General features: G+C 40.0%; 1 protein-coding gene across 11 annotated transcripts in view; it reads right to left on the reverse strand.

Moving 5' to 3' along the window:
* sec31a (SEC31 homolog A, COPII coat complex component) overlaps positions 1–24,460 on the reverse strand; it is a 110,324-nt gene that overhangs the window by 35,498 nt on the left and 50,366 nt on the right. For 10 of the 11 annotated variants that reach the window (XM_043695196.1, XM_043695197.1, XM_043695188.1 and 7 more), the window contains exons 7-15: positions 22,884–23,026; positions 21,777–21,876; positions 19,547–19,708; positions 17,745–17,897; positions 16,013–16,255; positions 13,749–13,823; positions 13,491–13,544; positions 3,856–3,930; positions 2,962–3,067 (exon numbers count right to left, since the gene is read on the reverse strand). In XM_043695196.1, the coding sequence (XP_043551131.1) occupies positions 2,962–3,067; positions 3,856–3,930; positions 13,491–13,544; positions 13,749–13,823; positions 16,013–16,255; positions 17,745–17,897; positions 19,547–19,708; positions 21,777–21,876; positions 22,884–23,026 (1,111 nt within the window). The remainder of the gene's footprint in view (positions 1–2,961; positions 3,068–3,855; positions 3,931–13,490; positions 13,545–13,748; positions 13,824–16,012; positions 16,256–17,744; positions 17,898–19,546; positions 19,709–21,776; positions 21,877–22,883; positions 23,027–24,460) is intronic. The other variant, XM_043695174.1, reaches the window with a different exon arrangement.

The following is a 24,460-nucleotide window of genomic DNA, read 5'->3' on the forward strand; positions in this document are numbered from 1 at the left end:
CCCAACCACGTCCATCCCAATCCCCATCGGCAGCTGGACTGTACACCAACAGTAAGACTGCTGCTGCCTTTGTGGGGTAAGTCTCCAAATTGCGTGCGCGCGCACACACACACCCTTCTACTGCAACATTTTGACAGGTTCCACCTTTACCCTGTACAGGACAATGTTGGAGAGATTTTCTGGGAGGGGAATTTAGGGTACACCTCTGCGTAGAACTCCGGGGGGGAGAGAGAGAGAGTGAGAGAGCAAGAGAGCTCGAGGGCAGGAGGTCAGTCATTTAGAGACAGTGCCTGGACTGTCCAGGATTGTTCTTGGCAGCGTTTCAGTGAGCCGAGTTCGTTTTTAATCATTGTATCTGTAAACAAAAGTGGGATCAGGGTTGAAACAGCTCTTTGACGTAATGTTTTCATCAGGACCTCAGGATCTCCTTCGGATAATCCAATATTCGGATAATCGAGGTTCCTCTGTATATATATATAAATGATTTGGAGGAAGCTATCGATTGCCTGATTAGCAAGTTTGCAGATGACACTAAGGTTGGTGGAGTAGCAGATAGTGAAGGGGTCTGTCGGAGAATACAGCAGACTATAGACAGATTGGAGAGATGGGCAGAAAAATGGCAGATGGAGTTCAATCCAGGCAAACGCAAGGTGATGCATTTTGAAAGATCCAATTCAAAAGCAAACTACATAGTAAATGGAAAAGTCCTGGGGAAAACTGACGTACAGAGAGATCTGGGTGTTCAGGTCCACTGTTCCCTGAACATAGCAACACAGGTCAGTAAAGTAGTCAAGAAGGCATACAGCATGCTTTCCTTCATTGGATGGGGTATTGAGAATAAGAGTTGGCAGGTCTTGTTACAGTTGTATAAGACTTTGGTTTGGCCGCATTTGGAATACTGCGCACAGTTCTGATTGCCACATTACCAAAAGGATGTGGATGCTTTGGAAAGGGTGCAGAGGAGGTTCACCAGGATGTTGCCCGGTATGGAGAGCGCTAGCGATGTAGAGAGGTTGAGTCAATTAGGATTATTTTCATTAGAAAGACGGAGGTTGAGGGGGACCTGATTGAGGTCCACAAAATGATGTGAGGTATAAAAACGGTGGATAGCAAGAAGCTTTTTTCCAGAGTGCGGAACTCAATTACGAGGGGTCATGAGTTCAAAGTCAGAGGGGAAATGTTTAGAGGAAATATGTGTGGAAAGTTCTTTACGCAGAGGATGGTGGGTGCCCAGAATGCGTTGCCAGCAGAGGTGGTAGAGGCAGAAACAGTAGCGTCCTTTAATTTGTATCTAGACAGATACATGAATGGGCAGGGAGCAAAGGGATACAGATCCTTAGAAAATAGGCGGCAAGTTTAGATAGAGGATCTGGATTGGTGCAGGCTTGGAGGGCCGAAGGGCCTGTTCCTGTGCTGCAAGGTTCTTTGTTCTCTTTGAGACACTGAAATGAGACCTTATCTGTTCAGGTGGATGTTAAAAAAAATTATACTGCGTATGAGCTATGCTGATATCTTACTCATCATTATTTTCTCAATCATCATTCAAAGCCGATTAACTGGCAATTTGTTAATTGAGGGACCATATCTACAAATGCATTATTGCAATACTTACACTGAAGCAACTACACTTTTGTCACTGAACACCTACGGCATAATGAGGAGATGAAAACAGGTTGCGTAAGTGCAAGTCTTTCTTTCCCTTGCCTGACTCAAGATCAGCCCACAGTTCTAATTATATACCTGTTTCATCCTGAGGGCTTGAAACTAAAATTTCATGATAGGAGATGATCTAGTTACTTTCTAACACAATACAAGAGCTTTGTGTACCCAACATGTGTGGCAACAGTGTTGCTATATCTGGAGGTTTCCTTCTGACTTTCAAGGTTCTGTCCGATTTCATCTTTCTCACAGATGCTGAAGTTTCAGGTTCACTGTCTTTTAGCAGCCTTGTGTTGAAGGGTGCATTGGAGCTGTGCAAATGCTCGTGTTATCAATGAAACTCAGGCTCTGCATTTTGCAGTTGAGGGCAAATGGATGAACTCAGACAGGAGCCAACAGATATGTTTATTGTTACTTTTGCACAGGGACAAGGTACAGGGATTTAGTATTTTCATGTAATGAATGATTTTTTGCACTTTAGAGATTTGAATCTGATTCAATGGGGCCAGTGTAATAAGAAAATTTGTTCTGACTAGAACCATCCAGATGCAGGGACTGGTCTCACAATTACAGCTTTAACACTTCATTATGAGGGTAGGACTTAACCATATACGCTACAATCAACTGCTCCAATGATACACTGCATCTTTTATTTTTAATTCTCATTTCTTTTCTATATTGTCTAGCAGACCGGCAATACAGTACGTTACTAAACTAGTTCTGCTTTTCATTTTAGAGGGATTAACTGGAAATTTTTCAAGAATAGACAGAACTCTGCAAAATATAGTTTTACTTGCATTTAACGAAGATGAGGAGCTTCATTGAAAGTACATGCTACTTTTGTGTTTTCTATGAATGATTCTAAAAATGCAGACTAATTTGTGGAAAGAAAGATCACACAAGATTGATACAGTATATCATTGTTTAAACAAGACTTCCATTCAGGAGGCTTATTCTAGAAAGGACTGACAGAGACGTGGTTACCAAATGAGCTTTCCTCTTTCTGTGTTATAGACTTCTATGATGCAGGCTTTCAGAGAAGAAGATTCCTGAAGAAGGGCTCATGCCCGAAACGTCAATTCTCCTGCTCCTTGGATGCTGCCTGACCTGCTGCGCTTTCAGAGAACTGCCTCATGGAAAATGTAATTAGTGATTCAAAAAAAAGTATACAAAAGAAAGTATTGATTTAAGTTTGTATTTAGGCTGACTCCTTCAACAGGTTTGAAGCAAGGAAGTTTACTTGTTTACTCTGGCACTGTGGTTCTTTAGAACACAGATCCCAAACTTCAACAAACCACTAACCTCCACTAATCGAAATGTTGAATTTGGTTTCATCTTGATTTTGTTTCTCCGATGTGGACTCACTGAGATCCAAATCTCCTTCATCCTCTTCATGCTCACTTTCTGCCTAGATGACAAAAGAAAAGCAATTATTGATCACATACAAAATACTCAAAAGCCAGGCACTACAATCACTAATTTATATTTTCAAGGTACAGTCTACCTTGCTCTTTAAGCTACGTGTTCTATTGCTTTGAAGAATATGGTCACCAAGATGTGTGTATTACGAATAAACAATGGAACTATGTGACTGATGGCAACTTTTTCAAGTATAGTGGTCATGAGAGATTTTTGAAGTACAAACCAGGTACAGATTATAATAAGTAATCCTAGACTGTATTTGTTTTCTCCCTTTTGGTTTAGCTGCTGTACAAAGACCAAGATGATCCAAGATCATTTCACACCAATGCTCTTGTAACTGATCTCAGCCAAAGCAGCAGCAGCAGATACATTACAACTGCCCTCAGATCCCCTGCATCTGGGTAGATCAGCTGTAATTTCATTTCTTGATAAATATTCAGCATCCAATGAAAATGTGTGTCTGGACACCAGGAGAGGTTAACAAAACAATGAGACATTGTCATTAGTTGTCTATATTCATTGCGAAAGTTATTGGTACAGTTTGATGGCTGTACTCCAGCAAAGAGTCTGCACCTTCAGGAAAATAGCACAGGGAAGTGAATCCCTTTTGAAAAAAATGATATGTATGATCATTAAGTAAGTTAATGCTCTGATAATGTATTCGTTGAAAAATCTGCAACATGTGACACTACACTGGTTTCAAAATACTCAAGTAAAGCAGCACAAAGTGTTATCTGCATGCATACATATAAAATAATGGGATTGATCTAATACCTCCCCCAGCAACTGATCTTCTATAGCAGGGATGTCTTCAGCACTTTCTGCTGCATGCTCAAAGTCACCGACAGCCTTAAAGTGGAAGGGTTAAATAATAACACCATAAGGAACATTAGGAAGCACAAGAACAGCCAGAAGACAACAATGTCAGACAGGACAGTGGGGTAAGAAACTTATTCCACAAGTGATAGATCCACAGTATTACAATTTCAATATGCAGGGCCAGTGAAGTATTGCCCTCTTTCTAAATCCTTCATGAGTCTGTAGTAACTTTATTAAGATACATGATGCAGCACATTTGGAATTCATTCACCTTTGTTTGCTGGCTATTATAGGTCCTACGTAAAATGTGCCTCATTCTTAAAGAGTGTAAAAGCTGATAAATCCACAAGATGCAATAATCTGCATCCCAGGGCACTAATGAAGATGGTCATGGAAAGAACAAAGTTAAAGTCCAACAGGTTTAATTGGAAGTACTAGCTTTTGGAGCACTGGTCCACAACCACATGATGAAGGAGCAGCACTCTGAAAGCTAGTGCTTCCAAGTAAACTTGTTGGGACTATAACCTGGTGTTGTGTGATTTTTAACTTTGTACACCCCAGTCCAAATCATGGAAAGAACAGATACACTGGGGTCACCTTCTAAAATTTTGGATTAGTCCCAGCAGGCTAGAAGGTGGCAAACTCCTTTTTATTTAAAAAGGAGGGAAACAACTGGGAATTACAGATGGTTAGTCCAACATCAGGGGTAGGGAAAATACTGGAGCCTGTTATAAAGGATGTGATACAGGACACTTAAAAATTGATAATAGGATTACATAAAGTCAGCATAGATTGATGAAAGGGAAATCATATTTTACAAACCTACTGGGACATTTTGAGGATGTAAGTAATAGAATAGATGATATAGATGAAGAGCAGAATAGAATGGATGTACCGCATTTGAATTTTCATAAAGTTTTTGATGAAGTCCCATATAAGAGATTACTGTACACAAAGCACATGGGATTGATGGTAATAAACTGGAATTCATTGAGAATTGGTTAGCAAATAGGAGAGAGTCACCAGACTCAAAACATTAACTCTGCTTTCTTTCCACAGATGCTGCCATACCTGCTGAATATCTCCTGCAATTTCTACTTTTGTTTCAGATCTCCAGCATCCATAGTTCTTTGTTTTATTTTAGGGATAAGTGGGTCTTTTTCAGAGTGGAAGGTGGTGACAAGTGGAGTATCACAGGTATTAGTGTTTTGGCTCCAGCTATTATACCAACGATTTGAATTAGGGATTCAAATATAATATTTCCAAGTTTACTGATTATACAAACTAGGTGAGATTGAGTAGTAAGGATGTAAAAAGGCTTTAATATAATTTGAGTGAGTGCATAAATGTAAGGCAGATACAGTATAACATGGATAAGTGTGAAGTTGTCCACTTCAGTAGGAAAAGCAAAATGGCAGACGACGGTTTAAATGGTGATAAATTAGGACATTGCTCACCAAAGGCAAGCAGGCAGGTGCAGAAGCAGTTAGGAAAGCAATTGGTATTTTTCCTTCATTAGTGCTTGAGTACAGGTGCAAGGAGGTTTTACTGCAGTTGTACAGGGTCTTGGTAAGATCACACCCGGACTACTGAATGCAGTTTTGACCTCCTTACCTGAGACAGCATGCAGCAAAGGTTCACCAGACTGACTATGACAAAACAATGGGTTGACTGGCCCAACATTCATTAGGATTCAGGAGAATGGAAGGGAACCTCATTGAAACATATCTCACTAGGCTTGACAGACAGGATGCAAGGACGATGCATCCCTTGGTCGATGGATCCAGATAAAGAATTACAGTCTCGGAGTATGCGATAGGCCATTTTGAACTGAGAAAAGGAGAAATGTTTTCACTCAGAGGGTATTGAACCTATGTAATTTTCTACCACAGAAGACTGTGGAAGCCAAATGACTGAATAAGAAAAAAAATTACATAGGTTTTTGGTAGCTAAAGATGTTATGAAGTATGGGGAGAGCACAGGAGCAGGGTGTTGAGATAGAGGATCAGTCATGATTATTTTGAATGAGCCAAATGACTCACTCCTGAACCCATTTTCTATGTTTTTAACACATATAATTTGGCACTGCATTGGCAAGTTATTTTCAGAAATGTCAAGAGGTGACTCGTGTGACAAATAATCACTCCTGTGATATCGTACAGGCATGGCTGAGGATGGAGCACACAATTAAGAGGGAAGAAAGTTTCATTGTGCAACTCCCATGTAGTACATAACCGGAGTGCCTAAAACTGATTATGGCGCTTGAAAGTATTCCATTCCTCAACAACAAAATCCCTCACCTGATGAGTATAAAACAACTTTCCAAAAAGATGGACCAAGTTGATTCAAGAAAACAAAAGAATTGCACCTTTAAACAGGCAAATAAAATGATCTTCAACAGAAAACACTTTCAGAAATAAAGTGATCTAAATTATAATGACCTTTTTTAAAACAAAATGATCACAATTGAATCATCAATATTATGTTAACTGTCCAGGTTTTCATTATTCAGTTTGAATTGTTAATATTTCAGTTAAACACTGAGTGATGACATTATTGGGGCAATGGTTTTACAAACATTAAGGTTCATCACTAATGCAGGTACAACTATGAAGCATACGTATATAAATTATTGATGATCTGCTACCTCTAACTCTTCCAAACCAGTATTCTCAAAGTCAATAACGTCAATAATGTTTTTTAAAAAGGTACCATTAAACCAAAAATTAAATTTCTCTACCTGATTTTTAAAAACAGGGTTCTAATAGTGAGCCATTATTTTCAGCCTGTACTGTCACTTCTGTAGCTCATGATGATCAATATTTATTGAAATGCAAAGGCTCACCTCAGAACTGGATATTACAAAAGTGCATAGTTGCAGCTAAATATTGCACACATACAAACACATAGATTAAACATCGTACTCATATTGCAGTTTTTGTTTGTAGTGAGACAAAGAGATTCTCTTTATGTTGATGTCATAAGTAAAAAGAACTGGCAAACACTGGATTAAAGTATAATAGCCACTAAAAACTATGCTGAAATCAACTGAGCATCAAGTGAAACTGGTATCCAGTAGCAGTTAAAAGAATATAAAGCTTTGCTGCACAGTTCCCATAAAGACAGCTCAGAGCTGCAATTACAATCTAAACTGGCCCTTTGTGATCAGATTAGCTGCACATGCCATTAAACCCACAGGCACAAGACTAGGAATGAACAAGTGCCAAAACCACACCAATTTAAGTCACACATGAAATGGTTAATCTGATCCACACTATCAGGAGCAGCAGCGAGTACAGAAAAACTATATAACAGATAGGAAAGAGAAGAGAATTCAACAATTGGTTATTTTTGAAACTTGTATCTAAATTATCTGCACTAGAAGACTTTAAAAGACTGTAGAAATGGTCAAAGTTACACATTTGACTTAGTAGGGATTGATCATATACTACACAAAATAATTACTTTTTCTTTATAATGAATTTAAAAGATTGGTACTGAGGACTGGAACATTTCAATTTTGCCTTGCAATAACAACTAGTACAGGTACATGTCCCTTTATCCGAGCCTTCAAAGACCGAAAAGCTCCGAAAACCAAAGGTTTTCATGGAGCGTGCAGCGTCAGTCACATCTGCATAACATAACAGGGTTTTCTTAGCGGGCAAAGGCCACACCCACTCGACCCACGTGGCGGCGGGCCCAGCACTCAGAAGCGTCAGTTGTGCATTGTTTTTACTGTGCTAAATTGTTTAATTTTAGAATAAAAATGTCAAAAAGAGGTGCAGGCACATCGATGGCTAACAATAATATAGAGAAAAGGAAGCATCTGTCATTATCAATAATGCAGAGAGGAGAGTTATTGCAGAAGCTTGATTGTGGCGTGGCTGTACGGTGTCTTACTGAAGAATATGGTGTCGGAACTACCACTCTCTATGATTTGAAGAAACAGAAAGACAAGTTATTGAAGTTTTACAGTGATAGTGATGACCATCAACTAATGAAAAATAGGAAAACACTGCATAGAGCAAAAAATGAAGCTCTTAATGGAGTGTTGATGGGGTGGGTTAGACAACGAAGAAGTGAACGTTTGCCACTGACTGGTTTGATGGTCGTGAAACAAACTGGAAAATGTCATAGACAACTGAACATTAAAGGCGAATATCAAATTCAGGAGGTTGGTTGCAGAAATTCAAGAAGCGTAATGGTGTGAAATACCTGAAAACCGGAGGCGAAAAAGCTTCTGCTGACCATCAAGCAGCTGAAAATGATCTTGGTGAATTTGCCGAGCTGATATCTGGTGAAAGCCTTAGTCCTGAACAAATTTACTATGCTGATGAAACAGCTCTCTACTGGCGCTATGTCCCGAGAACAACATTAGCAACGGCTAATGAGAGAGCACCAACAGGTTTTAAAGAAACTAAGGACAGATGAACTATTCTTGGGTGTGTCAATGCTGCAGGCACACACAAGGTGAAATTGGCAGTGACTGGGAAAAGCAAACATCTGAGATGTCTTAAAGGTGTACACAATTTGTCTGTGCATTATTATGCAAACAAGAAAGCATGGGTAACCCAAGAAATTTTTTCCGACTGGTTCAGTAAACATTTCGTACCAGTGGCACGAGTTCATTGTAGATCAGCTGGACTGGAAGAAAAGTGTAACATTTTATTGTTCCTTGACAACTGCTCCGCACATCCCCTTGCCGAACAGCTTGTGAAAAGTGACATAGGTATTACAGCCTTGTGACCAAGGAATTTTCCGCTCCATGAACAGCAAGCATAAAGACTATTTTTTAAACAGTATGCTTGCTGCAGTCAACAGAGAGGTAGGAATTCAAGACTTCCTGAAAGAGTTTAGTCTTAAGGATGCCATTTACGCATTTGTAACGCTTGGAATGATATTGATAAAGCAACATTTACAAATGCTTGGCACAGACTCTGGCCTACAACGATGTTTCTTGTAAATGAGCCTGCAGATGAAGAGTTTAAAGGATTTCATGTCACTGAAGAGAAAAAGATGATAGCAAGCCTTGTTACTTACGCACAAAACTTATCGGACGAAAGTGTAAATAAATTACATGAAGCTGACATCGAAGAAATGCTGAACATTGACAATGATGTGCCTGTCGTGCATTCTTTGAACGATGGGAACATTGCTGCAATGGGTTCAAGTACGGGTTCCTGTACAGATAGGTGTGAGAATAGTCGTGATGATGATGATGAGGTAATGAACATAGTTGAAAAAGTCCCCATTGACGATATGGTGAAAATGTGTGATCAGTTAATTGCTGGCCTTGAACAACGTTCATTTATCAGTGAGTAAGAGATTATGGCAATTTACTCAATTAAAGAGAGATTGCGTAGACAGAAACCTATGTTAATGAGACAGATGACACTTGAAGAAGCCTTTAAAACTGCCGCCTGCCATAGTGCTGAAGCTGTGTATGTTTAAGTTTTACCGAATGTTTTTATTGTAATGTTTTTTATGGAAATAAAATGTTTGATTAGATTCCCTACAGTGTGGAATCAGGCCCTTCAGCCCAACAAGTCCACACCGACCCTCTGAAGAGAAACCCACCCAGACCCATTTCCCTCTGACTAATGCACCTAACCTATGGACAATTTAGCATGGTCAATTCACCTGACCTGCACCATCTTTGGACTGTGGGAGGAAACCGGAACACCCAGAGGAAACTCATGCAGACACAGGAAGAATATACAATCTCCACACAGACAGTCACCAGAGTCTGGAATCGAACTTGGGACCCTGGTGCTGTGAGGCAGCAGTGCTAACACAGAGCAACCATGCTGCCCTAATGTTGTTGAATATTTATGGTCAATGTATTTCATTTATCAGCACACTACTCTATAAATAAAGCGAGGTAGTATTTCTAGTCTTTATTTATCTTGCTTCGTGTGAGTATTCATATGTTTTTGCTGCAATACAGTATTTATATTTGATTATGGGTTGCTGCTCCGCACCCTGCAGGGGACGCTATATTAGTTCCGAAAACCACAAAATTCCGATTTCCGCAAAGCAGCTGGTCTCGAGCATTTCAGATAAAGGGTTACGTACCTGTACACCTGGAATTACCGGTTTCGATTCAACAAATTAAAACTCTCTCTGCTCTGTTCCTCAAGCCAACTTCAGAAGACCTTACTAATCTGACCCCTGTCCATTTTCTACACCATCTATGCATCATCTCTTGGAATGAAACAGTGGCAAATAAAGGACCACCTGATTACTTCAAACCTGTGCTCATTTGGAATTAGACTGAGATTGCTGCAACTCATTTCACTTAGAACCTTTACAGCCAGCAAGAACAGACTTTGAACCACAGAACGGAGTCGCTATTTCACTGTTCATTAAGATCATGTAGCTCACTTTGATTGAATTCAATTTAGATTTCAACTCATGACACAAAGTTAAAAGGGTAGCGTATAAGACACTGATGCAAATTTTAACCTCAAAAAGAGAAACTTGTGATTTTGAGGCTAGAAAAACATAAACAAAGTCATCTTGTGGAATAATATATACCCCATGATTTGTACAACTGGTGAAATTCAGAATCAATCAGATTTTCAAGCTCAATAAAAATCACATAATAATACAATAAAATGCATGATTATTTCACAGATGTAGGTAACCATGATTGAAAATTAGAGAAACTGGGACAATGTGGTTAAGCAAAATAGGACAAAGCTGTATAAAATTATATGGCATTTTGGTAAGAGATACAGGGAGAAAGATACTAGTATTTGTTTTGTTCAGTTAGTTGGTAATTAAAAGACAAAGGTCTACGATCGGTAATGAAAAAGGGTAAGATTAGAAGTGGAAGTCTCTTCCAATCACAGCAATGGAAGCAGAATCTAACAGTGTTTAGAGGAAAAATAGATAAACATCTAAGAAAGAAGAATTTAAAAGGAGTGGGGAAAAGGGAGTGGGCTGAGACTAAGTGGACAGCTCTTTCGAAGAGTCACACACGTATGGCATGGTGAACAAATTTTTCCTGTGCTGAAAATTCTATTAAATATGGCATTAACTCCCTGCTGAAACCATGCTGTTACTGAAGTGCGATATATATGTCTCTTTACTACTGGAAATAGTTAGAAATTGCTATTATATCTTCAACACCAGAGAATGCAGGAAACCAATTTCACTTTTTAAAGGTTTGAACAACAAAGTCCACAATTTGTTTGATATATATATAGGTTGTTGATAAATATCTGCTATGACTCAAATGTTTCTGGATTCAACTCCCACTTCAGGACTTGAGCACAAAATCAAGTTCAGAAGGTTCAATGGGTTTCATCATGAAAGTAGTAATGTCGAGGAAGATAAATTTACAATTGCACGATGCACAGTTTCGCTCTGAAAAGTGCAATTGTACAGCAGTTATCTTAAGAAAAAGCACCTTCCAAGAACTGAGATACTTCAAAGTTTTGACCAACACTCCCTGATGGTTTTCTGGAGAAATGACTGGAAGAAATGAAAGAGGTAGTTTTATGTAGATGAGATGGGCATATGGGCAGGATATCACTGCTGATCAGTCAATCAACTATGTTTCTAATAGATATATGTTACCACGTGCTGCTGATTGCTCAGTGCTACAATGAACTCATCAAACTAAAGGTCTGCTCTGATACTGGCTGTGTTCAATGTGCCTTTGCCTGAAACTTGTCTTATCAATCTGGAAGAAAACTTCTGCTTATCCAACAGAATTTCAGTATCACTGGATCAAATTTATGATCTTCCACCCCTAAGCATCAAGTCAACATCATTCCAACGGCAAGGTTCCTATTTCAAACAAATAAAGGTACTGCCCTGGGATTTTCATTGTTACTAATTGTCACCGACATCTTTATGGAAGACTTTGAAAAAGCAACATTTCAACTGGCAAATGGGAGGCTTTCAAATGTGAGATACTGAGAGTTTGACAGTATATCCCTGTCAGAGTGAAGGGTAAGGCTGTTGGAGTAAGGAACAATGGATGAATAAAGATATTGAGTTCCTGGTCAAAAATAAGCAGGCATATGTCATGTCTGGTCAACTGAGATCAAGTGAATATCTTGAAGAGTAAAAAGAGAGTAGGGACATTCTTAAGAGGGAAATCAGGAGGACAAAAAGGCAAATATGAAATAGCCTTGGCAGACAAGGTTAAAAACAATCAAAGAGATTCTACAAGTATATTAAGGGGAAAAGAACAATTAGGGAGAGAATAGGGTTTCTTAAAGATCAATGAGGTCATCTATGTATAGAACCACAGCAGATGGGAGACACACTAAACAAATATTTTGCTTCAATATTTATGTGGAGAAAGACATGGAAGCTAAGGAACTCTGAAAAGTAAATACTTTTGTCTTGGAAACAGTCCACACTACTTAAGAGGTGATGGAGGTCTGAAAAAAGCATGGACGTAGGTACATCTCCAGGACCTGATCAAGTGTATTCTAGGACATTGTGGGAAACTGGGGAAGAAATTGCGGAGCCCCTAATAGAGATATTTGTATCATGAATAGACATGGGTGAAGTGTCGGAAGGCTGGCGGTGGCTAATGTTATGCCTCTTTTCAAAAAGGCTGCAAAGAGAAGCCTGGAACTGCATTGTTGGAGATGTCCTATTTCAAAACAGCTGTTAATAAGTTGCCCTGTATGCCCTCATGGTTGAGCATAAAAAGTGCCATGGTACTTGTGTGAAGAATAGCAGTCCAGATATCTCCAGAAGCTAGGCCATAATCATCCCTCAACCAATACAGATGGCATGGTGGCTCAGTCGTTAGCACTGCTGCCTCACAGCATCAGGGAGCTGGGTTCAATTCCACCCTGAGGCGACTGACTGTGTGGAATTTGCACATTCTGAGTTTCAGAATGTTTCGGAGCACTCAGATGAAACCATGTTTCATCTGAGTGCTGCGGTTTCCTCCCACAGTCCAAAGATGTGCAGGTTAGGTGGATTGGCCAAGCTAAATTGCCGATAGTGATGAGCTAGGTGGATTACCCATGGGAAATGCAGGGTTACAGGGAGAGGCTGGGGAGGTGAGTCTGGGTAGGATATTCTTTGGAGGATCAGTGTAGACTTGAGGGGCTGAATGGCCTATTTCTACACCGTAGGGATTCCATGAACACCATAAAAACAGACTGTGCTTTGTGCACATTTCCTGCCACATTTTCCTTTGGTATAATAGTGAGGATACTTCAAAAGTGCATCACATTCCATCAAAACACTTGGGGACTTCCACTTGCCATGAAAGATACTGCATGTGTTTTGAACGCTTTGCCACAAATGATGACTGATCCACAAAAAAACCTTTCAAGCAATTAAAGATATCGGGTATCGGGAACAGTGAGATAAATTCTGATATTTAAAATTTTCTCTTGCAGAGTTGGACGCAGGTAGTGGGCTAAATGACATTCTTCTGGACTGTAAACCCCAACCATAAAAACAAGATTACAGATAGTATTATCTAAGTTATTTATGCATAATAAATAAATAGAAGCATTTGTACAAAGCAGGACAATTATTTTTCCAATTTCACAATCTGAGATGAGAGAGGCCTGTGTTTCATTTTGCTTATTTTGTATGACTTTTACCTTATATGATGGAAGTCCAATCTTGTCTCCTCCACTCTGTAGTGCTGTTGCAATCTAAAATAGAAATGCAGAAATGTTGAAAAGTGTACTGGGCCCAAGAGAATATAGTTTCAGTTAAATTCTGAATTCTCATCCTCCCTCACAAGTAAATGTTATCAAATAATAATTATTCCAACAGATCTCATGGACAAAATGAATAAATTACAACTTGTTTGTCTTCAGCACTCAGATGTTGACACCAGGTAATGATCTTCCTACCTTCTCTGCAAGTTCTTGTTGCTTGTATCCCAGTAGCTCCAAGTATTTACTGCGATGATCTTTCTCAAAGTTTACCTGTGAGTATAAGACAATTAAAATCAGTGAAATGCGCTCACTCTATGATTTACCAGCTGAGCTGACTAAAGTATCCGTGCTAAGTTATATTTTCCACACCTCCGAAAAGGTTAGTACCAGAGACCGTAAAAAAAGCAACAAAATATTGAGAATCAAAACTAAAAATGCACCAGAGTACAAATCCGAGTGAGAGAAAAACACACACACGTAAGAGACAGAGGGCACATGTGGGCATCAAAGCTCTCATTAAAGCTTTGCGTCAATTGTATTAACTTCTGAAGCATTGTTCCTGTAATCAAAAAGAGATTTTGATCTGGAACCCTGATGTGAGATGCTGGGTACCAGAGTGACCCAGTCTCTCTGCTGCCACCCAGCTGCTCTCTTGTGCTGAGTTAAAAAATCACACACCAGGTTATAGTCCAACAGGTTTATTTGGAAGTACTAGCTCTTGTGCTCAGGGGACCACACCTCTCCTTGGCTAACAGTACAGAGGGAGGCTCCAACTTTTATGGACTGGTTGTAAATTGTAAATGCCACAGGTACCTTTTCATGCCTGTGTAAACGGGTCATATAAAGCATTCCAACTGTAGTGTATTTGTTTCTCCTCGTTAAAAAGCTTGGCCAGACACTCAGTTTTAATGCGGCGTTTGGCGGTTATTTCTGACTAAAATAAAAATATCGGTGCCAATAAATGGATCCAAGCAACAGATATCCAAGTCACCCATTTATTCAGCTAATCAATAAATGGCAAAGCATGAAAAGTAGTTCAATTCCTGGTCTGTGCTGAATTAGACAATCTCCATGATGCCTGTTGCAATTACCCGCAGAACTTCTTTGTTAAGGAAGTGGTTCAGGGTCAAGGTTCCTGTCCTTCATCACATTTATCCCCCAATATTTATAACGAGGACAGAGGTTGATGTGCATAAATCACTGACGGTGGTAGAGTAGGTTGAGAAAGTGGTTGTAAGAGATACAGGACCTTCTGCTTTGTAAAGGAGATGGTAGTGATGTGGTAACATCATTGGACTAGTGAACCAAAGGTCCAGGCAAATTCTGTAGCGACACTGGTGCAATTGAAATTCACTTAATGAGTTCTGGAATATAAAGCTGGTTTCAATGATGATAACATATGTCCTCAACTCTTGTAAAATCCCGTCTGGTTTACCAATGTCCTTTTGGGAAGGAAGTCTACCGCCAGTACCTGGTCAGGCTTATATCAGGCTCCAGACCTATAGTAATGAGGCTGACTCTTTAAGTGACCTCTGAAATCACCAAGGGAGCCACTCAATTTAAGGGCAATTAGGGATGGGCAAGAAATAGGCTTTGCCAGCAACACCCATATCCCATGAAAGAATGAACCAAGGGGACAGGATATAAAAGGAGGGAGATCATGATAAACCTGTCCTTGTTTCAGCCTCACCTGGCGTGCTAAGTCCAGTTCTGGGCATCATCCATTAGGAAAGCCTGAGAGAGAGCACAGAAAAGATTCCAGGGATGGCAAACTTCCAATACCCTGAGAGATTACAGAAGCCACAACTGTTCTTCTTGGAGAAAGTTAAAAATCACATAACACCAGGTTATAGTCCAACAGGTTTATTTTTAAGTACAAGCTTTCGGAGCACTGCTCCTTCGTCAGGTAACTCCTGTCGAAGGAACATCACTCTGAAAGCTCGTACTTTCAAATAAACCTGTCAGACTATAATCTGGTATTGTATGATTTTTAACTCTGTCCACCCGGTCCAACACCAGCACCTCCACATCATGGCTTCTTAGAGAAAAGAAAGTTTATCAAATTGACTTAAATAAAGACATTCAAAATCACGAGAAATTTCAACAGAGTAGGTCAGGAGAAATGTCCTGTTGGACTTCGACCCAAGGGACCCTGATTTAAGATGACTGGTGAAAGAAGCAACAATGACAGGAGGAAATATTTCCTACACACCGAATGATTAGCATTTGGCATCCACTGCTTAAGAATGTGACAAAGTTAGATTCAATTGAAGCCTTCAAAACAAAACTGAATTCTTACCTGAACAACAACAGTGCCATCTATAAGGAAAGGACAAGGGAATGGGACTAGGTGGGTTACTCTTGCAGTGCGGTATTGATTTACCACTCCAAATAGCGTGCTTTCCTGGGTCAACCAGTTATGAAGCTATGAACTGTCTCAATTTAGTATTTCCCCTCACCTTTAAGAACCCCCAAACATTCTTCTCAAAGTCTGTGTGGGCAGCATTAACTTTGGACTGACAGTACTCCACAAAGCCTCCTGAATGTATGGTTGATTGCAATTCATTAGAACGGTTCACGAGTTCGGATTCTGTGACAACTTGGCTGACGAACACTTGGAAAGGAGCTTCTTGCTGCTGCTGCTGCTGCTGCTGCTGAGGTTGGGGCTTCACATTTTGGAACGTGACCAGTTTTCCTCCAAACTTTGTTTTTTTTCAAATTTAATTGGAAACAAGTTATGCAATAGAGAAACAAAAAACAAAGAACAATTCAGCACGATTTCAATTTACAGCAATGTCAGGTACATAGATGTGACATATTGATCTACTAAATGTTAAAACTCTGATAAATTATTAAAAATAAATTACTGCACCAGCAACCAAGCATTCAAATACATGATGTCACAGTGATCGAAAGTGAGTAGTCAAGTTCAGACAGGAAGAGGAGAAGATCAGGTACTTGAATGTAACAGTGATATAAAATGGCACCTTGAGAGAAAGTGCAATCAAGTAACTTCGCTGTTGCTGAACACTATTGGCACTCAGGTACATATGGTAGGAGAATTTGAGGTTTCAACTGAATGAATGGTGAGTGTACCACAAATGCATTCAGTTTTACTGGAAGGTAAATGCTATGCAGGCCTTTAATTCAAGAGGATCTGAGTGCAGAAAAAAAATGTCTTGCTGCAATTGTATAGAACCTTGGTGAGGCAGCAGCTGAAGTAGTGTGTACAATGTTGGTCTCCTTATGTAAAGAAGGCCATATCTGCCAATAGGAAGGTGCAAGAAAGGTTCATCAGACTAATCCCTGGGATGGTACAACTGAAGAGAGTGGGCCGTCTTCCTCTTGAGTTGAGATGTGATTGCACTGAAGCATATGAAGTTCATACCTTGATATATTTCTAGTGACTAATGACCATCAAGGGATATGGGGACAGTGCAACAAACTGTTGAAAGAAATGATCAGCCATGATCTAGGATGGTGAAGCGCGCTCAAGGGGCTGAATGGCCTGCTATTACTCCTATGTCCTTTCATGGACTGATAGGATATGTCAGTGGCTGGGCATGTGTGTCTGCGTACTCGTGGGAGCTTCTGCAAACAGCAGACACAGAGTTAAAGTAAACGCTAGGCTATTAAGGACTGAGATGACAAGGAATTTCTTCACTCAGAGGATGGCGACTCTTTGGAGTTCTCCACTCCAGAAGGCTGGGAAGGGTCAGTCATTGAGTACATTCAAGACTGACATCTATTGATTCCAAGATATTAAAGACATATGGGAATAGTATGGGAAAATGGCTGAAATTCTATCTCGATGCCATGATTGAGGTGAATGGCAAAGGAGGTTCAATGAGCTGAATGGTCTTGAGCTCCTACTTTCTAAGAACTTAGTATTTAAATTTATCTGAGATTTACCCAGTTATATCAGTGGTAGGTGTGCATGAGGATAGCAGATGCAGACAAAAGCAGCTTCATTGTAGCTGTTCCCACAGTCAAGTACCTGGTCAACATCTATCATCTTAACGTTGCTCAAGAAGAATGAGATGAAAGATGGTGCTGTCATATTTTAGTTCATATTCTAAATAAGTGATTACCTTCTGAAGGAGGGTGCAGGGAAGTCAAAAGCAATAAATAAATAATCTAGAAAACTCAAGTTTACTTCTAACTCTAGATCACAAAGATTCCAAAACCTACAGCAAATGTAGCTCCTACAGGGCGGCGAATCCACTTGGGCGGTTTCTTCAGAGGCAGCACGGCACTTGGTTGTGCTATGGACTGAGGAAGTTGCAAGGGAGGAAGGGTTTGTCCAGTACCAAATGGATCCAAATTCCCAAAAGAGGAGGAAATCTATATCCAAAAAAGCACAGCATTTGTAGATAATAGATGACAGCTTCACAGAATTGTAATGGTGCAAATAGAGACTCTATTCAGTCCTTTGGGCCTGCACCAGACAGCGCCTAAAAAGTACAAGGGAACACTTAGTGGCAAAGGGACATCGCATCAGAATTCAGATCAGAGTTTGCATTATGATCACTGCTGAAAACGGCAAATGTTCTTCGATTTGTCATGCTGGGTTTTTTTTTCCAGAACAGTTCTGACAGAAACTCTGCAACAGATTGGCTCCCTTGCCTACTGAGGAATAAACAGTGACCTTGCAGATCGTCTTTTTTTCCTTATCCTCAGGAGTCCCTGATGATTCCCAGCACACCCTTGAAAAGCACACCCAACTTAATATACAGCACACATAAAAGCAAAAAGTGCTGGAGAAACTCAGCAGATCTGGCAGCATCAGTGGAGAGAAAGAAAAAGAGTTAATGTTTCAAGATCAATATTATTCTTCTTCAGGCCTAAAGAGCCATATTGGATCCAAAGTTTATTGTTTCGCTCTGCATAGAATCTGCCAGATCTGCTAAGTCTTTCAGTACTTCCTGTTTTTATTTTAGATTGCCAGCATAACCGCAACACTTTGTTTTCATTAATCGACAGCTCATTGTGCCTCCTGCATAACTTTATCTCCAACAACGTGTCTCTTCTGCTGTCCTCACTTATTCTCCAACAGTTCACATCTCCAGTTCCAACATGACTTATAAACTTTACATTTATTTTGCTGCAATTAAACCAGGCTGAATACATGCTGTCAGGTTTGACCCCAGAATGAGCTTCCAGTCAGACTTTTGTGTCAACATGAGTGAGATCCATTTCCAACTCATCTCATCTGCTAAAGAAACAGACTTTCAGACCTTTGTTACCTCCACATCGTCTATCCAATGCATTCCCCCAATTTTACCCTCTCAAAACTTGCCCATGCTCCATCCTGTTCACCTGTCACAGCTCTGTTTGCTGACCTACGTGGAACCCTGGCCAAGCAATGTCTAAATTTTAAAATTTTAAAATTTTCAAATCACATTTTGGCCTTGCTTTTTATCGCCTTGCTCCATGACCCTCCAAGATCTCTGTGCTCATCTAATTCTGGCCTCGTTAGCATTTAAAATTTTAATTAGTCTACCCTTCACAGTTGTGCCTTCAGTTGTCTAAGTTCAAAGTTATGGGATTCCCTCGCTGGACCACTTAACTTCTCTACCTCACTTTCCTCCTTTCAATGCTAATTCTTTGACCAGATTTTAGTCATCTGACCTAATATCTCCTTACATGCTTCAGTATCACATTATGTTTACTGACATTCTTGTGAAGTACCTTTGAATAATGTATTATGCTAAAGATTCTATTTAAATACTAATTGCTGTTGTCAGCAAACTGCACTGTCCAATGGAGGTTCGACTGATTTCCTCAGCTTCAAAGGGTGCATGCGTGTAGTTGTTTAATACTGTAGTCAAGACTTTGTTGTTGCCATTTTTGTCATGTTTGCTGCAAGCGTGTAAAGGCGAAGAATTAGACACTGCATTAGATACAGTGAAGAAACCACAGCAGAAATAATCGTGATGAAATTCACACAAAGAGAGATAAACCATCACCGCCTTTGTAAATAATTCATTTACATTGTCAACCTGTCGCTGCCTTTGAGCATCCTGATTCCCACCCATGAGAGAGTAGACGCTGATGTGACCATCAAATGCAGCAGCAGAAAGGATGGCAGGATTCCTGGGGCACCACTGAATGTCAAAGCACCATTGTGTAGCTGTTGGAAGCTCATATACAACCTGGTAACAGCCAAGAACAAGAAAACAAATAACCACAGGTTAATAGTTAGGATGGATAATACATGATTCAAATCAAGTCATACAGACAATGTTAATACTGAACTTAACTGTTCCAATTTGTTAAGTGTAAACAGAAGGCACAGACAAGTGCCATCAGCAATATAGCTGTGTACACATTGAACTGGTTGATTACAGAATTAATTCTGGATCAGAGCAACAGGATTCTCCACTAGACCTGATGTTTTCTGTGAGCTAGGGTGAGGGTGGGCAATCAAACAGAACAAACATTAGAGAAATAGGGGTCTTGCAGCTGCATAATATTATTTGGAATTAGGGAATATTAACACTTTTTCTCAGGTTTTTGGACATGGAGTTCACTCAAAATGGGTCAAACAATTTAAATATTCTATCTATTCAAAGTCCTATTCTTGCTTCCAATTTTTTTTGTGCTTCTGCTATCATATTTATCTAAAAGACTCCTTGAGGGAGCCCATTGCATAAGGTGGAGACAGCTGAGTTTTGTTTTGAAATCCCTATCAATGACAAAATGGTAAAGGACAGCCTGTCAACTATCACAAGATCAATGGATAAAACCATAAAAGTCATGTCTAAAACATTTCACCTAATGCTTATGGAAACTTTATTTGATGACCTCTGGTCAGGTTTCTGCCTGCCTGAATAGCAAAATGGCTGTTCAAGTCATGACTGATGTGATTGTGATAGAAGAACACTATTTCACACACCCCCACTCCCTCATTCTTCTTAACCTGTGCACCTTTAACACTATTGACTGCACTTTCCTCCTTCATCTCTCTGTCATTCACAAAATAGGTGGAAATGTTCTTACCTGTTACAATTCTTATCTCTTCCATTATAATCAGAGAATAATTTGAATGTTAACTCCTCCTGCTCTCACACCGTTACGTCTGGTGTCCCAAGTATCCTTAGACCCCTCCTATTTCTCATTGAAATGCTGCCCCTCAGTGATGTCATTCAGAAGCACAGCGTCAATTTCCATAGACATGCAATGAACCCAGTCCAACCTCACGACCACTTGATGCAAATCTTCCACTGTCTGATATATCAAACTGATAACCCACCACTCAGTACCACAGCAGTAGAACTTCCTTCAATTAAAGGAAATTATAAATGGGAATGCCATTTTCATTTGTCCTGCTAGAAACATTGTTCCCAAGTCATTAACTCCATCCCTCCTCCTGGTAACTGAGAGGTCAAGGCAAACCGTTGGTAGAATTGGGATCATATTTGACTGGCTGTCCTTTATGTCCAACCCTCCATAAGCTTGTTCAATCACAACTCTGCTGTTTGTGTCCTAGTTTGCACCAAATCACATTCAGATATCACTCTTGTGTTTACTGACACACAGAGATTCTCAGTTATCAAAGCTTGTATTTTAAACTTCCTCTTGGTTTTATGTCCCTCCTTAGCCTCATTCTTCTCATCTCTGTATTCTCCTACAGTTCTACAACCCTTTGAGATATCAGCTCTCCTCCCATGCTAGTCTCAAGTATCCCTGACTTTAATCACTGTGCCTTCAGCTCTCAAGGCCCTATGCTATGGAATTTCATCCCTTAACCTCCCCTTCTCCTTAAAAAGTATTTATTTGACCAGGTTTTTGGTTATCTATCCTAATAGCTTTTAATCTAGGCTCAGTGTCAAATCTTTATTTGCAATGCTCCTGCAAACTGCCTTGCGACAAGTTACTATGTTAAAGAAGCTATACAAGTGCACGCTGCAAGACAAATTAGGACACTCAATGAATACACATCAATTTTAATATTTAGTTCATTCTTGAGAAAAGAGAGCTCAAAAATTTCATATCAATACAAAGTTACGTGCAGTTCTACACCGAGCCCGGTGAAAAGTTAAGACTGAGTCAAGATTAAAATATTCCAACAAGGACAGGCTTAAAGGGATTATTATTGAAGTTGTTCAACCAGTCATCATCGTACTGAATGTTGCAGCAGGATCAACAGGTTGAATGGCTGACTCCTGTTTTTATGTCTCTAGAGTTGTGTTTTTCCTTTTCATTAAATATTTGGCTTACCTCTGCAGTATTGGGGTTCCAGCAAAGCATGCGATTGTCCTTCCCACAACTCAACAGTAGCTCCGGGTCCGCCAGGCTCCAGGCAATGGCTAAAATTCCTCTGCAAAACATATTTAAGTCACAATGTTAGCAAGAATGAAATGCTGCTCCTTAACTTTAAAAGAAAGCGTCAGATGTGAACAGCCCCCTTAGACCTCACTCTCACCCGCATTGCTATATCAATTGTACAATTCAGATTAGAGTGACAGGGAGCTATTTAACTCTGGCTGCTTCACAGCAAAATCTAATCAGATTCTCACATAATGTTGACATAAAAATCCTCAGCAGTACTGGAAACAATATCCTTTTGTAAAGTCTATGTAGAGTCCTGAACTGATCTGATGAAAGATTAGGAGAACTTCTAAAGATTCAAAAGCAATTTGTTATTTCACTGCAGCCATTTTGGGAACAGCAAAGTCCCACAGACAAGAATGAGATGAATGATCCAGTCATTCTGGTGAAGGACAGCAGGAGAACCCCACTTTTCTTTGAAATCTTTCACACGTTGTTTAATGAAGGATTTGGTTCACTAGTTTAGCCAAAGTAGCTGAGACAATGCTGCACTGAAATAACAGCTCGCACTATTGTGCTCAAGTCCCAAAGTGGCGTTTGAACTGTTGATTTTCTGACTTGGGCCAGAGTATTACCAATTGATCCAAAGTGAAACTTGGATGATCTAACAATAACCGACCGAGGAGAAAATAAGTAAGTGACAACCATCCAAGGTGGGGAGGAATCTTTTAGATGGCCATTCCATGGCGATGCACTCCATATAAATGCTGGACATTTTAGATGCATCATAAACTTAGCAAAGAAGGAACACTGCCACAAAAGGGGGAAGAATATGTAGTTTTGAAGCATTGAGGGAATTACAAGTAACCTTTGTATCAAAGAAGTATTCACAAAAGGCTGCATGATGTAGTTTCATTCCTTCTCTGTTAACTATGAAACATTTCAGAAAAGATTGAATGAATTAGAGTTAAGAAAATAAATGAATATCCCACTAAATCAAGATTAAAGAGAATAACGATGGCAATCCGACCGGTCTTTCTCTGCATTTAACTCTACCTTGTGTGGTTTTCCAGCACTCGCAAGGGAGATGTTGCGAACCGAAGATCCCACATCTGAATCACGGGCATTCGATCATCTTCTGATGCAACAGCCATCTGCGTGGCAATGTCAGGATGCCAGGCCAGTCCAGAGCAGTGCATCTGCCAACAGGAACAACACACTTGTGAAAAAGAATATAAATATTACTGGATTTTCTGTGGCAATGTTCGTAGATAATGTTATATGATCTGGCTTGTGTTGGGTTGAAGAACAGAAGGCGAGAGGGAAAAGGCAGAGTAGCAGTGTATAATGTAGAGGGAGACAACAAGTGTTCCCTTTCTTCATTCTACTTGTTTCCTTGAATTTTGGAAGCATACAAATATTTTTTGAGATAAAATGCAAAATAGGAATGGAATAATGGGAATTGGTTAACCTGGCTTCTGGGTACTTGACAACTCCCTTTGGCACAGAGGTCTACAGCATGGAAACAGGTCCTTCGGCCCAACGCACCCATACTGCCAAGTTTTCACATTTTAAACTCATTCCATTTGCCTGTGTTTGGTCCATATCCCTCCAGACCCATTCCCTCCTTGTACCTGCCCAAATGATTCTTAAATGACAAAATGGTACTCACCACGACCATTATCTCTGGCAGGCCATTCCAGATACTTACCACCGTGTGTGAAAAAAACTACCCCTCTGGGCCCCAATTAGTGAGTGAAAGGCAGGTACTTAAACAGGAAAAGGCAGTGTTATGCTGAAAGGGAGACAAGTGAAAGACAAAGAAAGGATAGCTGAAAGACCAAAAAACGGGGAAGTAATGGAGTGACAGAGCAACAAATGCACTGGAAACAAGGGAAGCTCCTGAGACCCATAAGTTTCAATTTACAATCCCAACCAGTATAAACATTGGGTGCTTCTTTCTCTGACTCATGTCTCACAAACTTGATTGAGTTTTTTGAAGAATTAACAGAGAGGATTGATGAGGGCAGTGAGGTAGATGTGATCTATATGGACTTCAGTAAGGTGTTCGACAAGGTTCCCCATGGGAGACTGATTAGCAAGGTTAGATCGTATGGAATACTGGGAGGACTAGCCATTTGGATACAGAACTCGCTCAAAGCTGGAAGATAGAGGGTGGTGGTGGAGGGTTGTTTTGCAGACTGGAGGCCTGTGACCAGTGAAATGCCACAAGGATCAGTGCTGGGTCCTCTACTTTTTGTCATTTACATAAATGATTTGGATGTGAGCATAAGAGGTACAGTTAATAAGTTTCCAGATGACACCAAAATTGGAGGCGTAGTAGACCGCGAAGAAGATTACCTCACATTACAATGGGATATTGATCAGATGGGCCAATAGACTGAGAAGTGGCAGATGGAGTTTAATTCAGATAAATGCGAGGTGCTGCATTTTGGGAAAGCAAATCTTAGCAGGACTTATACACTTAATGGTAAGATCGTAGAGAGTGTTGCTGAAAAATCCATGAAAGTGGAATCGTAGGTAGATAGGATAGTGAAGAAGGCGTTTGATATGCTTTCCTTTATTGGTCAGAGTATTGAGTACAGGAGTTGGGCGGTCATGTTGCGGCTGTA

Source organism: Chiloscyllium plagiosum, chromosome 1 (genome assembly GCF_004010195.1).
Source record: "Chiloscyllium plagiosum isolate BGI_BamShark_2017 chromosome 1, ASM401019v2, whole genome shotgun sequence".
NCBI lineage: Eukaryota > Metazoa > Chordata > Chondrichthyes > Orectolobiformes > Hemiscylliidae > Chiloscyllium > Chiloscyllium plagiosum.